The 18,806-nt window shown below is 37.3% G+C and overlaps 1 protein-coding gene across 2 annotated transcripts in view; it reads right to left on the bottom strand.

Moving 5' to 3' along the window:
- The window catches only part of LOC103721733 (protein transport protein Sec24-like At4g32640), a 35,948-nt gene extending 18,037 nt beyond the window's left edge, over positions 1 to 17,911 (bottom strand). The window contains exons 1-11 of one of the 2 annotated variants that reach the window (XR_003388459.2): positions 16,833 to 17,911; positions 16,261 to 16,497; positions 15,982 to 16,056; positions 15,775 to 15,873; positions 11,613 to 11,724; positions 11,001 to 11,128; positions 8,666 to 8,785; positions 3,516 to 3,596; positions 2,540 to 2,617; positions 2,332 to 2,424; positions 1,947 to 2,001 (exon numbers count right to left, since the gene is read on the bottom strand). Coding sequence is in view for 1 of the 2 variants with exons in the window: in XM_008812048.4 (XP_008810270.2) it covers positions 1,947 to 2,001; positions 2,332 to 2,424; positions 2,540 to 2,617; positions 3,516 to 3,596; positions 8,666 to 8,785; positions 11,001 to 11,128; positions 11,613 to 11,724; positions 15,775 to 15,873; positions 15,982 to 16,056; positions 16,261 to 16,497; positions 16,833 to 17,690 (1,936 nt within the window). In the remaining variant the exon portion in view is untranslated. The remainder of the gene's footprint in view (positions 1 to 1,946; positions 2,002 to 2,331; positions 2,425 to 2,539; positions 2,618 to 3,515; positions 3,597 to 8,665; positions 8,786 to 11,000; positions 11,129 to 11,612; positions 11,725 to 15,774; positions 15,874 to 15,981; positions 16,057 to 16,260; positions 16,498 to 16,832) is intronic. The other variant, XM_008812048.4, reaches the window with a different exon arrangement.
- Between the last annotated feature and the right edge of the window lie 895 nt (positions 17,912 to 18,806).

Here is an 18,806-nt window from a genome sequence, read left to right on the forward strand (position 1 = left end):
CCCTATTTGGGGTTGATTTGAGTGTCTAGGTGCTATTTGCCAGAAATAATATCCCCTATGCCATTTTAGTGTTTGTACAGGAGGTACAAGCTGAATTGGCAGGTTTTTGAAACTTACTTTCGTATACTCAGTTTTTTTTTATCTCTGATGACATTTTGGCATTTATATCTAAGATTCCCAGCTCTAACCAACTCTGGTCATCTTCCTCCAACAATACCTCATCTGCATTATTAAAAAAAAAACTTCTCTATTTGAACATCAATGGTTAATAACTTAATACACAAGTAACAAAAATTTTTCAGCCCTTATTTTAAACAATGGTGTAAGCTTCCAACAATAAAATCAATTGTTTGACAAACAATTGGCATGTTTCCTAGTCATTCTTCCACCAACCTCTAACCTAAGTTCTTCTAAACAAATTAATTTAACAGTTACATCAATAGATCTGCATTAACTTAAGACATCTCCAATCATTTCCATTTTATTTGTCCTGCAGTTTTCATTAGGTTAACTAGTAAATGAAAAGAACCCATGTCTCCAAGGATATTTCAAACCTTTATTAGTATTTCATAGGCCTAAGATGATGCACTTGTTCATCCTTCACATTTTACAAAGTTCTTGATTTCTGAACATCTTTCTTAATTGTAATTCCAATAAATCATTTCCACCTTTAAAGTATTCATCAGCTTCTAGCATTAACCATTCAGTCTCATGGTCTTCCCTCTTTCTCAAAAATAGAATCATATTTGTTCTCGATTCAACCGACCATTTTATTCACACCTCTAAATTTCTTATCTATTAAAAAGATATATTATAGCACTACATATAGTATAAAGTTATAATGCACAGGGATACAACTTTTACATTTACCATTAGTAATTAAATGCATCAAAGTGTATTAATGTGGAGGACAGAACGATATAAATATGCAATATACGCTATAAAAAAGAAACAAAACAGTACTGCCCCAACTATTTGATGCCAGCTTTGACACCTAAAGCCCCTCTGTGGCAGCTTTTAATTCCTTGTCCACTATATCATTTTGGTCCTCTAAGGCCACTTCCTCCACATTTCAGACATGTTTTGGTTTAGATAAAAGCCTAACCTCATGCAACACTTCACTAGCTTTATTGGACATAACCAAATTAATCAAATAATTGGCAGTTCATGCGTCTATCCAGATACTGACATGCATCCATATCAACTTTCTCACATACACCATGCAAATTTTACATGCCGACAAGAACTGGGATGGGAAGAGATTATTCAATCTTGGTCAGAGGTGGGGAGGGAAGGGGGACACGTTTCTGAAAATAGTCAAATTTCTTTTTCTCTTTCTTCTAAAACTTTATTTTTACGATTTTTTAAATCTAGTCAACATAACTAAGATTAGATCAGGAAGGGGTGGAAGCAATGGAAATTATATAAATAAAGAATGTTTCCTTTTTTCCGGAGCTTTGGTTGATATACTGTTCATAAGCCTGTAAGAGCAAGCCCAATTCCAGCCAGCTTATTGCTAACATCAGCTTTCCATGTCAAAGCCTGGCCAGCATGCTATATCTGAAGCTCTTGCACAACTAGAAGCAGGCAAGCTCTGACAGTATTTTTCAAGCAAAACCAGCAAACTGAGAACCTATCATGTTATCACAAAATTGTTATTAAAAATGCTGAGATGTAGTTATCAGTTCTCTTAATTCCCAGAGTATCAAATATTCTATGACAAACAGAGGTATGACGGTTCTAATAGTAGAAGAATTTTGGAACTTCTACGGACCATTCATTCTACACTTCTAATAAGAGCAATTTTTCCATCAGGATCCCACCAGCCAAAAACCAAGAGACGTGCAATTTTTAATCTACAAGATGTGAAAATAACTGAGATAATTAGCAAAAAATTACATGATTTTGTTCTAGTACTAAACAAAGAAAATTTACTGGAGGCTTGCCTGATTGAAATACGAGTAGCTTTCCACCTGTGGGTTTCATAGCCAGGAACGCAGCCTGAATAAAATATAGAAAATTAGTCAATTGTTCTTTGAGGGGAATGGCTGACCTTATAGTTTCTGATATCAATGACTAACATTGCTGCGTGGATGTATATACAAAAATTATTTGCATAGTTTTCATGTATGCTTTTAGAAGTTTAAAATAATCATCCAATTAATTTGAAGTTAATACTACTACAGGTAATTGTAAAGTTTCAGTAACTTACAACTGTACTGCAGCAGAGAGTTCAGATCCCCATGTAAATAGTTAGTACAATTAAAATATCAAAGAAAGAAGAGCCAGCATAGCCAGGATTAATGAACAACCTTAAGAAAATGCATATACCTTGATAGCGGCACCAAATGCAGAGTCAGCAACTCTATTATTTTCAAACATGTTTGGGATGCTGTCCAGCAATTGCTCCAAATTTTGACGGCACTAAATCCTCAGAATAAAATAACAAAGTTCTCTAAGCTTCTTAATAAAACCTTGTTGACAGAGGAATGCAAATATAATTGAGAAAGAGTAAAAAACAGAAAAGAGCAACCCATACCTCACTAAGTTGAACTATTAGGTCAGTATGAAGGGGTGTATAAACATCTTGTACATCAGGAACAATGAGCATCAAAGGCTGCATTGTAATAAGAATTAATAAAGTTAAAAAAAAACAAAAAAAACATTCCATTATATCCAATTAGTATCAATAGCATATTGTGCAAATGTATTTAACTCCATATCTACTGAGGCTTTATTGTGCAAATGTATTTAACTCCATATCTTTGCAGCTTTTCCAATGGTACTTGTCTGCTACTGTATAAGCATCATAACGAGGGATGTGTATGTAATAAGACAATGTTTAAGAGTATAAGCCATGGTCTGCCGTACTGGTCCGTACCGGCCGATACGGGCCAGTACGTACCGGTCCGGCCTGGGACCGGTACCGGATCAGCGTGGAATCCGGTATCGGTAGTTTATTGTTGGAGAACCGGTTCGGACCGGTACAAGACCGGTTCGTACCAGTCGGGCTACCACTGGTACGCCGACCAGTACCGATACGGCGGACCTACTATAAACACAATCCAGGCTTGAAGAGGTAAAAACTAGTGAATTATCTTCTTTATTTTTTAATCCAGAATTTAGTCTAGAAAATTGTTCCCTTAAACAATATAGGCCTTGCCAAAGCTCATGGGACATAACCTGCATCTACTGGATGACTCGAGTCACACAAACCCAGTCAAATTTCCGCTTTTGATAAATATATTAGGCATGTTGTGACACGAAAACTTGCATACGAATCGACCATGATATAAACAATCGACTCTTTCAACTAAACCATTCTGTAGATATTTATGTTGTTATAGCATGTAACTCACACGACTCCACAGTTAGATTTGGCTGGAATCAATTTCTATGGATACAAGGCAAGATAACAAGAGAAATAGGTGATTCTTAATATCCCAAAAAAAAAATAACAGTTCATGCCAGCTGCCAAATGGTTGCAGGACCATGATAGCAACAGTTCAATCTACCTGCTGTGAAGCTTGTTTAATATTGTAAAAATGAATAGATGAATCAAAGGTTGCAATGCCCACCAATGTTCGAGGACCTTCCTGCAAAGAGGCAGCAAATTACAATAAATAACTTGAACAACTTCCAGCCCCTCTTCCTCAGAAAAGTTGCATGATGCAAGATAATAGGTCACAATATAAACAGAAATAAAAGTTATGTACCAAGACATAAATGTTGATGGAAAACTTAATTAGACAACAATTATAAAAAAAGAAAATTACATAAAAAATATATGTTTTAGATTGAACTCTTGCGTGAGTCTCCAAAATATATTTCTCGCAATACTCAGTGATCCAGTGGACGTGGCAGGTACTAGTTGAGAGAGAAAAAATGATTTAGAAACCTCAAAGAAGAAACTAAAACCGCATTTAATTTTCCATCAAGATGTCCTTATGTTAAGGTCACTGTCAATCTCATCATAATGTCAGCATGACAAAATTGGCAAGATAACAACCAAACCATAACACTAAAAGTGAAAGCCACTATTAGAGAATAGTATAATTGCTCAATATAACAACAATAAAGAACAAATGTTAATCACTGGATGCAATGATGCAACATCCTGCTTTTCCAAGAATTAGTTCAACATTGAATCAATGGGCCATCCTGCTTTTCCAAGGGCTAGTCCAACATTGAGTCAATGGGCATTTGCACATCTTTTAATGATTAGTTTATTGAGAAAACTGGACCATCAGGTTATAAGATTCCCTTGTATTAGCAAAAGCTCAAAAGCTGTGTTCAGAATTGTATGATTTTAGTCTAGGAATGTTGCAAGAAACTAAAATTTTCATGCTCAATAAGTTAGTTGCTCATATCTTCTGATATTTGAGAAATATTCCACAGCTTTAGTGTTTTGTTCATGCACAACAAGACAGTAATTGTGAAGTTAAAGAAATTGTTCTCCCCCTAAGCATTTTTCTTAACAACCAAAGACTTCTGAAGATTTTTTTAAACATTTCTTTAAGAAAGAGAACTACATGCAACACACATTATTGTCATCTATATACATTCCCATATATTTGCAATAGAATATTAAGTCTTGTTTAAGAAAGTAACAGAATACCCAGTCTCCTCTCAAATTCACATTCCAAAACAATATTGACATCAGTCATGTTCATTTTTTCCTTGTTCGTTTATCTCACCTCATCAAAGATCTAAGATTTTTTTTTTTCTTTTTCACAAATCATCTTATCTTAGTTTTAAGAGGGTTGGGATTTCTCCTCCATTGTTTTGTAGTAGTGAGGGGATTCTCTATTTCTGTCTTAGTAGCCATCACTAATCTACCTTTTGCCTAAGAAAATTTGTAAATTCATAAGAACCTTAACATGTTAATCATTGTTAAAGCTTCTAACGCCAAAATAACACTCTCATAATTTCTTTTAGAAATCCCAACATAATTACAAAATATTAACTCTATATTTCTAATATTTAGTAGTCAACAAAAACTTCTATCTTTTTGAGTAAATTTTTTTTTATTTCGGTAACACATTATGTTTGCTCCCTCGCAAGAGAAAATTCCTGGCTCTGCCCCAACAAAGAAAGCATGTTCTTGCAACAGCACTTCCAATAATATTTGTGACTCTTTCTAGAAGTGCGGGCAACAAAATGTCAACCATTGTACAAGCAATCATGTGCCTCAAGTGTAGATATTGTTCCTAGATTATATTCAAATCAAATTTCTTAACCTCATGCAAGAAGAGGAAAATGGCATTGAGGAAGAAGATATGGCACAGCAAGAATATATTTGATGAGAATGTAAATAAGATAATATCTTGTAAGTTGAACATGGAGATTTCTTAAAGCTTTGGTTCATTTATCCAACAGTTGAGTACATTCCAGAAAATATTAAGCATGATTGGCAAGCAACCACATTGTTCATGCGTAACATGGTAGCAGGATAGCCTTTCTCATCATCGATGGTCATAGATAAGTAAAGCATTTCATTTAAAGGAACAATAGAAGCTTTGGGCTTGACAAGTATTAAACATCTCTTGACAAAGGTAAAATATAGTTGTTGGTTAAGTTTTGGAAAGAATTCTTGTTTGTGTGTAAAAAGTAATGTGCCTCATTCAAACACATCTACTTGTTTGGAGACAAATGTTGCACAGACACTCCAAAGTCCAAACTCTGTGTTTCTTGATGTGTCGAAAACCAGAATACTTCGTAACACCCCTTCACACTTTAAATCTAAGAACCAAAAGGTCATGACTATTACATTTCAACTTTGGCACTTCTATATAAAAGTTTTCATGTTTAAAATTACATCAAAAGAAGAGTTGCAGGTTTTATTATATTATGGAATAATTGGCCTACCAGATTATTCATTAGACACATATAAAATTATGCACACATCTATTTATCATAGAAGTATCCTTGTGTATGTTTCCTTGATGGTACTCCTATCGAATAAATCTGGACACCTCAACATTTGAGACCCATATCAAATACCCATTCTAAAGAACATTTCAGTTTTACTGAAAGACAGTGACAAACTAATCTTGGTTCCCATTGATGAAAAGAAGTGAAAAAAGAAAAAATAGGCCAAGGCAAATACGCTCAACACAGACCATACAATATCTTCCAAACACCAAAAAGACATCACAAAATCTTTGTGGTAGTTCAAAGAGACACAGATCAAGGACATCTAGAAAAAAAAAGAAAAAAATGGTGCACACCTTAAAGTTCTAGAAAAGAGAGCTTTTAGTTATTTGTGTTTTAAGGACTTCAAAATGCCCAGTTTAAATGTAGAAAGTCTGTAGCTGACCACTAAAACTTTTGTGATATCACTTTAGTTTTCCCCCAAGCATGGATCCTGCATCCTTATTATATATAAGAACTAAGAAGGGCTCTTTTTGGGGGTGTGTACTAGGATCGAAAGGACTATAATAAAGAGGAAAGGATGAGACTTTACTTTCTTGGTTATCAATACATATTGCAAAACAATGAGTCAAAATTTTTTTTTTCCTCTCATTTTAATCAACGCCATGCATAAAATAAAGACTTTAAATGGAAGATCAATGGGTAAAGTTGTAGATTCAGCAGTTATTCCTATTTCTTTTTCCTTTTTCTATTCTTAAGAACTGAACTTCAATCAAATTTTTAAAGAGTTAATAATCAAGAAGATAATATCTCATTTGTCAATGAATCAAAAGACCTCTAATCAGTATTCCAGGCAAGTATGCACACCACATGCTATCTGAACATAACTTTGTAACATCTACAACATGGCCAATTGTTTAAATATATATTTTTAAGAACCCGGTCCAAGTGAATTACCCAATTGAAGTTTGATGATAACCTTTTATAGTGGCCTACAAGAATGAAGATAATAAATTAGGCAACCTGGTCAATTATTCAACATATAACTAAGAGGTTCAAGGGAAAAAATGCATGTCAAGTGGATATGCATGTCATTCGATACAGAACACTTTTAATCGGAAAGTTAGGCTTCTAAACATAGAGCATCCTTGGATTATGTTTGCCATTTGGAGTAAGTAAGAAAATATCATAATCATAGTGTATAAGCAAAGGCTTTCGAGTATCATCTATTTGTTGCTTGGTATAAGTTTATTTCTGTAGGTTTTGGGGGTGGGGATCATGCTAGTTTTTTTAACATCAATGCCGAAAGCAAAACCAAGAGAGTGGCATTCATCATCTCCAACCTTTTTCCTCTAGAGGAGTGTTATATTATAAAACACCAGGACTACCTCAAGACATACTACCCTAATTAGAGGTTGAATGTCTTTTTGTATTTTCTTCTCCGGTGGCGATGAATTGTATATCTTGAGTTATTTATTTCTTCTACCTTACTCAATAGCTTCAGTATTCCTTTCCTTGAGAACGATTATGGGTGTTCAGAAAAGAGTCTAAAACATGACCAGTTTAATGTTTGCTAGAAGATTTTCAAGGGGTGAAATAACATTATTTATTTCATCAACTACAAATTGTGACAACAAAAGAGTAGCTTTCACAATCTTCCACCTTTCCTTTCAAAAAGATGGTTTCTTCATAAAATATCATGACCTTTTCTTTATGAATTTCGCAATTTAAGCCTGTCCTCTTGTTTTCCTTAGAAGCTCCATTCTTCCTTTTATCTTTCCTAAAACAAGCCTCATTTTTTTTTTAATTTCATTTGTCACCTACTAGTATGTTTTACATATATGAGAGGAAGAGAAAGGTTATATGACATAAAGGGTGTACTGGGAGCATGGAATGCGGAACCATCCTAAACCGCCCGGTTCAGAGCGTACCGAGCCGTGCCGACGACGGACCGAAACGGTTCCGACATTTAAAATGGTAAACCAACGGGTGGGGGGAGAGGGAGAAGGAAAGAGAGGAAAAGAGAGAGGCAGGGAGAGGGAAGGAGGGCCACCAGAGGGTGCCGGAGCCCCTTCAGTGCCCTCCAAAAGCCTCTGATGGATACAGGGGTCCAAAGGGCGAAGCCCTTACTCCAGCCCTTCAAGGCCCCTCCGACGGCCCTCCCTCCCTCTCCCTCTCCCTTCCTCCCCCCATTCTCTCTCTCTCTCTCTTCATGTCTCCCATTCTCCCTCTCCAGTTCTCTGGCCCTTACTATGGTGTTGGTATGGACCCGACATGGAACGGCACAGGGGTGTACCGAACTATGTCGTCGGCCAACGATACAGGCTCCGGTACTGGCACACCAAATCTTGACCGGGAGTAACATAATAGTGAAAGGACCAATGTATCTCTTTAGCTTTTTTCGGAATACCTGGAAAAGCCACAAGGCACTTTTCTCATTTAGACAATGCAATGGTGATTGATCACGATGTCGTTTTTCCTTTTCCATTAGAAGTGAATTAGGAGAGTAGCAATATTAGTTATATTAGTTATTTTTACTAGTATGTCCGGATTCTAGAACTACCAATGACAACCTAAGTGCTATAAAAGCTTTACTTCCACAAAGAATGTAATAAATAGATATCCAGTTTCTCAAGAACAAGATCAATGGAAATACTGCCAAGCTTCTGAACTATTTTAAATTTTTTTTGACTAGGCAACTTAATTGCCCCAATGCTGCTTAATGGCAAATGAGCTGTATCCATGCAGTTAAGCCAAGCATTCATGGATAAACAGAAAGAATGGTACTTACAGGGAGATCTACAAGAGCCTGGTTGATTGCAGTACAAGCTGCTGCAGTTGCACCAGTTTGTATAGCATTCATTGAGACATCAATGATGAAGAAAAACACAGCAGGCATTGGATCACGGACCTGAAATCAAACAAGCATGCACCAAAATTCAGTTTAATCATAAAACAAGGAACAGAACAGTTTTGTAGCACATAGCTCAGACTTTCATGCTAAACCCATAAGATTGCAAGACTGAACCCAACACATGCAAAAGGTTGCAGTACTTATTATATGTAAACATGTGAATATTTCTCGGTCCCAATGGTGCATGCATGTTTGAAGAAATAAAAATAGTTCCTTGATCAAAGCTCGGTTAATTCAGTGCCACAGGATCGATTCCAGAACAAGCACAGAAAAAGCTGCAATTGGTACTTGTGTACAACAATAAATGTCATGTCCATGCAAACAAACATGCAACATGCAGCATGCACCAAGGAATGCAGAGGCAAGCACATGCCTACATATGCAAAAAGATGTATAAGAAAAACAAAAGGCACATGCTTACATACGCATAAAGATGTAAAAGAAAAAAAAGGGAGTTAGCTTGCACATTTAAGCTTTAATAAACTTTAATACTACATAAATAAACTAAAAAATTGAGTGTAATTCTAGGACCTTTTAATAAACTTTGTCTATTGATACAACCCAAAAGACCATCCAACTCTTGGGACGAAACGAACTAAAAGAGGTCAAATCTGAGGCAAAATACAAGTACCTACATATAGAACTTGTTCAGGTAGCTGTAAGATCTTTTACCAGAAAGGGTCTTAACACTGCTATTGTCACGGCCCAAGACCTCACCCCAAAAAGGCTAGCCGGAAGGTTAACTATTTGGGTTCCTTGGCCCTGTATAAGTACCTAAGATCTACCCAGCTGATGTGAAACTAAACATACACTCACCCGAGTCCTTACATACTCCCTTAAGCCTTGGTGTCCTTGTCGGGCTAAAGGTCTAAATTCATTCAAATCTAATCACAAGCACTACGATTGGCTTGTAGTTAGCTCTCATGCTACAGTGTCTCCTAGTCTATATAGGCCATCGGTCGGATCCGCTCTGATACCATTTTGTCACAACTTAGGACCTCACTCCAAAAAAGCTAGTCGGAAGGTGTTACTTGAATTTCTTGATTCTGTATAAGTACCCAACATCTACCTAGTGTATAGCCGATGTGGGACTAAATATACGCCCGCATGAATCCTCACAATCGTTCTTAGATACCCAAGGGATTGTAGAAATTTAAAATTTTCTGACTCGCCTTAGGATTAATAGAAGCAAGAGTGATGGGCCGGTTTTTTTTAATATTTTTCATGATTTCTCAATATCTTTAACTGACCCTAACATCTTAGATTGTTCTGATCTTAAACCTGCAAACATTAGGTTATGCGATGAAACTAGGAATATAAAATGTTGCATGACCTAGAGTCTATTACAAGGCCATGACAACCATTAGCCCTGGAACAATGAGAACTATGCTTTTCATGGCTAATCCCAAAAACAATTATATTACCCCAAAACAACTTAAGTGGGAAGAAGTCACTCTTCCTGAAACATGGACTCTAACATAGGTCATAGGGCCAAAAAAAGGCCCAAGAAACCGATGCCGTGAAGATTATGGAAACACCAGATGGTCATGTAGAAATACATTTCTCATCTAGTGGAAGAATTATTCTGGATGGAAGATTCCCTACCTCAGCAGTACCCATGACATGACAAACAAAGAAAAGGGTCATCTTAGACCTACTAACATAACCTATGCCACTTATGTAGAGATAGTTATGAGCCCTCCATTATGAATTTTGAAATAAATTCCATTGAATTAGAAGAATATCCATGGTCTGTAAGATACTATCTATAAGGAATTCCTAGGAGATAATAACCAACATTGATAAGACCTTCAAAAAACATAATGAAACTGCCGCACTAAACATAGAGGCATGAAAACTTAAAGAACGCTACTAATTACTCAATGACCACTAGACAGTATTCTTTTGCTGCAACAGTGGGCTTGGTATTATTGACCCAAAAACCTCCAATATTCATATTTTTGAAACTAAGGCAAACAACGAACAGCAAAGTCAATGCTTTAAAGTCCTACAAAACAATATTCCAATATTTGCAAATGCAAAACTAAATAAGAACAAAAGGAACTGGAAAAAATTGTAACATGTTGAAGCTTAAATTTTGGTCTAAAGTGACCATTTTTCCAGAAATCTCAACAGCTTGAGAAGGAATACAGAACAAGACAAAACTAAAACAAGATAGCTAAAACTTGGAAGCAAATACAAGTTAACAGACCATGTATTCCTTAGTAGCAACAAATTCCACTGTTCCTCCACATAGCTCGGGCCTTTCATCAGCATCATGCCGCCTACCATCTGGCCCTAGATTACAGTAGTAGTCCCGAGGAGTCTCATTGGTAAATCCTGCCAAGCCAGTGCGTCATAAACAACTTGATAGCCTTCCAGAAGAAAGGGGAGAGAAAAGGTGCATCCACATAAAGGGCTAGGCAAAAGGCAGCCAACAAAATAAAAATAAAAAAGGCTATATGAAGTCCAAGAAAAGACAAATATATCTATCAAAACATGAAAGAAAGCATAATTGCATCAAAAAGACAAAGAAATATGGCATTAGGGAAAGTTCCATCTAAGAGTTCATTTCTCATGGTTACAAGGAACTTAGTTACCCAAGCTTCTGGTTCAGGCCATAAAAGTACAAGCAAACTCAATATAAACTTTTAGGGTTAAAAGTTAGAGAGCATAGGTACTGGGTACTCTGGAACAAGTGATTACAAGTGAATGGGTCATAATCTTGCCATATTGATTAACAGCAAAATGCAAAAACAATAGGTCTTTTTTAACATTAAGAAAAAATGAAGCATAACTACTGAATGTCATCTATGATGCTTACCACATAGATTGCAAATGAAATGCCGTCCTTGATCAACAAATCTCATGAAAGGATTTATATATCCTTTGCAGCGAGAACATCTAAGAGGTCCGCTTTCCCCAAAGTCCACAACCTTTTCAAAAATGTTAAAAAGAAAGTTCTTAACAAACATGATTGAAAAGCATTTCAGAAGAATTACAAGAAAAGATCTTAGATATTCAGAAATTAGAAAGTGAACTTCATGCCTTAAGCTCATAATTATCTCCTTTTTTATCTATCAAAAAGAGGGAATAGTCATCATTAGTAGCAATTATTAGTCTACAATAGCATTTGCTATCAGTTTAACACATTTCATGGAAAATATAATATGCATATCCAGTTTCTTATAAATCGAACTTACATGTAGCATAATAAGATGACCTGCTACTCTCAAATTTCACAGTTAATGTGTTAATATTCTAAATATAATGGAATGTTCTGAATTCTTTGAAATCAGTTTAAGCAGTGAGCTCAGAATCTGTCCATGTGTTTAAGCAATGACAAAAGTGGAGCAAGAAATTGGTTTGCTTTTGCATTTGGTTTTTTGATAATATGCCTTCTTATTCTCTTAAATGGGGGATAAAGATACCTTTCCTCATCAAGCTTGCTCAATATTGATTTTTGGGTGTTATCTTTGCTCGGGGGCATTCAACCTATATATTGACATTTACGAGAAAGGAGAAGAGTTCATAATCATAGAATTGATAGTGGAGAGGTCTTATGATGATATATTATGTTTTGTCTTAAATGATTCAGTAACAAGTTATCTAGAAATAGTTCAAAATATGACCGAATCAGTCACCGAAGAGTTAGGTTAATTAATAGTCAATCTAAAAAACATTAAGAGTCATAGATTTCTTATAAATATCAATTGTCAAGAATGGTGGGAGATAAGAATAGATAGAAATGTTGAATGAGATTACTCCCTCTTTGCCCCTTCCCACCTCTTCTCTTCTGTGTTCTTTCCTCCTCCTTCTTATCTTTTCTTCTTGATTCTTGTTCCTCCATTAACTCTTCTCTTTCATCATCATAATCCTTTTTTCCTTCTGGTCATCTTTCTGTTTTAGTTATTGTCTGAATAGGGTCATCACCATACTTTGTTGATATGGAATCATGCTATGTCGAACTGGGCCGAACCAACTGGTTCACCCGTACCGAACTGAAATTGGCACAATTCGATGTTGTTTTTTCGAAAATGACGTGAACAGCTCCGAACCGCCACTGGTTTGAACCAATTCACCCCCCCCCCCCCCTCTTTTCTCCTTCAATAATGGTCTACCGAACTGCCAGATTCACCCCGTACTGAACCAGTAGCCGACTAGTATGGATCCCGGTACTGGTTCGGCTAACCTTGATCTGCACCCTGAGTAAGTATATGGGGCATGGGTTTCTAGGCCTTCTTGCATTTCCTCTTGTCCACAAGTTCTTAATTTCTTTTTCCCTGTTAATAAAGCATATTGCAACCATCTAAACTGACATCAATATCCCAAATACAAGCAACAAAGAATTAATGATTCTATGGTTTCATGGGACACCATTTAAGGACATATAGTCCAGAAACAAGCTTAAAACCTCAAGACAAGTTTTCTTCAACAAAGCTGGATGCTAGGACATTATTTGGACAATTTCATATTAATCTTCAGACTTGATCATCCAATTATCATGTTATTTCTTGTCATATGCACGCATGCTTCTTCTGCAAGTAGTGACCACACTTCATTTGAGTGATGAATTTGCTGACATAATCAAAAACAGTAGATCCAATTATCAAAGAACAATAGATGGAGATTTCTGAAGAGAAAAAAAAAAAAAAGATGATCCCAGCTGATGCAGATCTTCACAACGACTATGAGAATTTAGAAGACCAAAATGTCACATAAGCGTATCATACAGGGACTATGGTGATTCCAAATAAACAATTATGTAGTCAATCTAGTCATCATTAACAAAATAATTGAACTATCTAGCTTAATCCAATGATTGATCTTACATGTCAACATCAATCATCAAGATCAATAGATACAAAGATCTAATTGTTCAAATGCTCAGGTTGGCCTCCACTATTGAAACTTGCAAAACCAATAGCAGAGCATAAAGTTGGTTTCAAGCAACAACAGCATGGTGATGTAATTTGAATCTCAGATAGTGCAAGCTTAGTTCTTCATTATTTTTATATTTTCTGATTTCTTTTTTCAGTAATTCTTCTAGAATGTCCATGTGAGTCATGCAGGTTTCTTAAGGCTAGAGTTAAAAGCCTGTAAGTTTTTATAAATTTGTGTTATGGGATAACATCTTATATTGCTCTTTTAAGTTTTAATTTATATTATGATTGTTTGATCTTTTTGTCAAAATTTTGGATAAATTAAGATCATTGAGCTCCTTTCTCTCAATATAATGAAAATATCATTTTACCTCCATGTACATCAGATCTTTAACTGTATTTGACATATGCATAAGCTATCAGGCCATCATCCTAACTGCAATGGTTTAAAACTGTCCAAGAATCATGATGTAACTGGTCATTTTTTTCTGGAGATCCAATTGGCCATTTAAGAGTCAATTGGAGTGACCCGAGATTCATGAGTTTATGGTAAGTCCTTCAAGATAGTTCAAGGGTCAGGGCTTCTAATCTGTAGGGTGTAGATGATGTTAGAAGACCAAAATTATTAAGTACATGATGAACTATTATTACCCTTCTTGTCTCACTCTCTTCTTTCAGATATATTATGATTCAATAGTCTAATATTTTTTGAGATTCCCTCTTACTCACCTTTCCTCTTCCTTCCCTCTTTTACTACAGGCTGGATTCTGCCCTCCTTTCCTTAGTCTATATACCTCATTCCTTGCCCTTTCTTTATATAGGATTTAACTTTAGATCTTCTTATTTTCATCTCCATAAACCAGGAAATGGTGAAACTGAATGTCTGAATCTGAAGCAATAATAAACCCCACAAGGAGCACCCCCTAGGCCAAACAAAACCTACACATACACTTCAAAACTGTTATCCATTGAAAATCCTTATCAGAAGTATACATGTATCATTTGGAATAAAACCAAAACCACTATAGAATTCAAACTTTCTCCTTTCTTTTTTGTACAATTCTTAGCTTGGAGTTAATAGGTTCCATTTTCTGCATTCCCTGAAAGTGATTGCCTGATGATAGTTGCAGCGAGGACAATCAAATGAACTATCCATTCATGAGCAGCTCCTGTTCAGCAATTCAGCTTGAACTCAACTAGCTCAAGTAATAAATAGGCCAACATAAAGCTAGGCTTGACTCACTTGAGCTCAAGTCCATTGAGCTCAAAATAGGAATAAGCATATACACAATTATATATATCACATTTTGTTCTAACTACTATTAATAAAAAAAAATTTGTATATTATTTAGGAATGATATAATTCATGTATAAAGAATGTATTTTCACTATAATTTTGAAATTTATTGAAGCAAATTAGCTTAAAGAATATATATTTAAAATCTTGAGGAACCTCAAATCCCTTGATCTTTTAAACAAGTTGCTTGTGAGCAACTCAAGTTCGGCTCAAAAATAAACAAGCTGGCTCAAGCTTAGCACAAATACAAAATGATCCAAGCTTAAGCTAGGCCTACCTCGCTCGAGCTTGTCTTGTTTACACCCCCTAGACTTATAGAGTGGTTCTTTTAAGATTTAAATAACAAATATTTATTTATAGTATGTTCTCTGCATTAAGATGCCTCAAAGAATATATCAAAGCTGTCAAATCCATAGATTTTGGTTCATAAAATTTCCCCAAGTTATGTATGGGCTGTTTGTGTCTTCATGGATAGGAATCAAATATTTAGTGAATTGGTCTTCAAGAACATTGTCTGTAGAAGATTTTGGTAATGTAATAACAGTAGGTTATAAGTGTATAAATACTGCACCAAATCCTGCAGTTCAGATTGCAGGACTGCAGACCAAAAACTTCAGAAAATATGCTTTAAAATGAAAAACAAGGTTCGCTGAGTTCATCAAAAGATTGTATATATAGCATATAACATAGCTCACAGCAGAAGCTGAACTCATGAAGACATGAAAATCACAAATATGGAACTACCATTATCAGATCTAGTGAAATACCATCAAAAGTTAAGTATTAAAAGTATGGAGGTACATTACTTGGATAGGCTCCTCAGATGGATGTGGAAGCGCAAAGGGTTGTATCATCAAAGCCAGGGGCATGCTGGATGTCGACAACAGATCTCCAGTGCATGGTATCTGTCAGAAAAGTGTTACTCATAATTAAAGAAAAAAAACAATGCAGATTATGATAAGCCTATGAAAGAAGAAGAACGAAAAACATAAGGATGATATACGAAAACATACCTGATTCATGGTGCATCTCATCAATCGCGGGCTGCAGTTGCCATTATCCTTGACAATGAAATCACTTGTGGCAGGCTTACAGAAAAAAAAAAAGCTGTGAACTTAGATGATATGTTGTAGGAATTATTTCGGGAAAAAAAATGAATTTAAAAAAGAAAAGGTGAATAAAGAGCAATGAAAAAAAAAATGTTATGTATCTTCAACCAAATTGGACCTACAATGCAACAGGAAAGGTAAACTAACTTAACTGTTCAACAAAGGCAGTACAATAATGCATACCGGTGGAATGTTTGCTTGATTTCCCTGACGAGTCTCAAACAGGACAACTGAGGTATTTGGCACAGGCCGTGGAATCTGATTTGGATCGATTTTTGACGGTGTTGACACCTGATGCCCTGCAAGAGGAGAGTGTCCAGTCACGGGTGGGACTGGAGCCATAGGTTGACCAGGCATGTGTGGTGGCATGCCAAACATTCTCGGTGGCGCTTGCATGGTACCCGGCATGGGTGGTGCACCCTAAACCAATTTTTTACAGAAACTTCTTAACAATCATACAGTAAGGCTCATGAAAGACTCTAACTTCCATATTTCGATGCCATTTAGGCTAGATACTATTGGGAACTCATGCAGTTCGAGCAAACACATAAATTTTCTTAACTCCCACTTAATATACATACAAAATTGTGTTCTGGATCTATTCGCAAAAAAGAGCACGTATGAGAAGCAGCATAAAGTTGATTTTCTTTCTCCTAATTGCAGGAAAGAAGAAAAGTTCAAATCTTTGTAGATCATAAAATTTCAGCTGGCTGATGAGTCCATGAATTGCTTAAATTGAATCAGACCCAACTGACCTGCTGTGTCTGCAGCTGCCATGATGGAGTCCCAAAGGGAGAACTGGAAGCCAGGGTCCCTCGGAATGGTGTCGTGGTGCCCATAAACGGCTGGGAAGACGGCCGTCCAGCAAAAGGCTGGGAGGACGGTGGTCCAACGAACGGCTGGGAGGACGGGGGTCCACCGGAAGTCTGAGAGGATGGCGGTCCACCGGACGGACGGGAGGACGGCGGTGCCCCGAACGGCTGGGAGGACGGCGGTGCACCGAACGGCTGCGAGGACGGGGGTCCAGCGAACGGCTGCGAGGACGGGGGTCCAGCGAACGGCCGCGAGGAGGGCGGGCCCATAAACGGCTGAGAGGACGGCAGCGGGTTCATATATGGCTGCGAGGACGGTGGCGGGCCCATGAACGGCTGCGAGGACGGGAGGGCGACGGACGGAGAGCTTCCAGGGAACGGCCGGGAGACTAGGGCCTGGGGAGGGGCCCTGATCGACGCTGGCGCGCCCATTGGAGGCGGCTGCTGGACAGCGGGGGGCGGGGGAGGGAAGCGCGGGGCGCCGAGCCCGAAGGCGGGGGGCCCGTTGCTAGTGATCGAAGCGGAGGTGGTCGGGAGCCCGGAGGTGGTCGGGTGCCCGGAGGCGAAGGGAGGAGGACCAGGGCGGGAGAGGGTGGCGGCGGGGGGAGGAGGGCCGGGGCGGGAGGCGGGGGAGGAGAAGGGGCCGGCGGCGGCGGAGGGGGCGGCGGAGGGCGGTGGGACGCGGCCGATTTGGAGGTTCTGAAGGGCGTCGGCGGTGGAAGAAGGGGTGGGATTAGGACTAAGGCTGAAGCCCGGCCGGGGCCGCGGGGGTACGGAGGAGAAGGGCTGGGAGGACGCCATGGCCAGCCTCGGGGTTTAGAGAGAGAGATCCGGGATGTCGAGAGAGAGAAGGGGAGAGCACTTAAGCTGGGAAGTTTGAGAGGGATTGGATGTGAAGGATTGCATACCGATTAATAAAAGTAAATGAATATGCAGGTGACGTGTTGATAGTTTTCGGCTTCCTGTCCTACGAGGCCCGGGTGAGTTGGTGGGAAGGGGGCAGTTTAAGGGGAGGGGCGAAGCGTTACGGCCTACAAGGTTAGAAGACTTCCTTAAATTGCTTCCTGTCGCCAGCCTATTAGCTGGCAATTTATGATCCTACCCGACCCATCCACAACACGTTCTAAGGTTCGGATTTGATATAAATAAATCAGCCAATAAAAATCTATTTATTAAGTATATTAAATTTAGAATTAGATTTTTGAACTATTTAACTAATTTTAATTTATTTAATAATTAAATTAGAGCAAAATCTACCCCATTTAATCTATTTAAATTTTATTTAAAATCTATTTAATCCACTTCTATCTTTTTTTTTTTTTTTATTAACCCGATTTGCTTATCTTTAGTTCAATTTAATCCATTAAAAACCTACTTAATATATTTAAGATATTTAACACGGCTTGACCTATTTAATAAATGGGTTATGCGAATCTGGTCAGATTAATTGATTGGTGTGCCGACAGTTAATCTTACTACTGGCAGAAGATCTGATAGATTCATTCTTCTTCTTGTTATTGAAAAAATACTCAATCTTAATTATATATTTCAGGTTATATTTGGCTCGCAGAATTTTGATACCAATATAGTCAGTTAAAGTGACAAAACTTTTTCAGAAAGAGAAATTACAAGTACCTGATTAACACCTGAACTCTTTGAAAATAAAACTTTCAAAAAATTGTGTTGCTCGAGTAATGTATCTTTAATACTAATTATTTTTTTTACTACAATAATTGCAGTTAGTTTCTGCAAATTAAGCTCTCTTTCAACATTTTGAGCTTTTAGTTTTCTCTTTATTTTTAAAAAAAAATGCAGAAACATACCTGACCACCCTTTAGCAAAGGAATGTGTACGAGGTAACCTACTATACATAGATGTATATCCTAAACATGTCTTTCCCTTGATTCCTAAACATTT

Source organism: Phoenix dactylifera, chromosome 10, assembly GCF_009389715.1.
Source record: "Phoenix dactylifera cultivar Barhee BC4 chromosome 10, palm_55x_up_171113_PBpolish2nd_filt_p, whole genome shotgun sequence".
Lineage (NCBI taxonomy): Eukaryota > Viridiplantae > Streptophyta > Magnoliopsida > Arecales > Arecaceae > Phoenix > Phoenix dactylifera.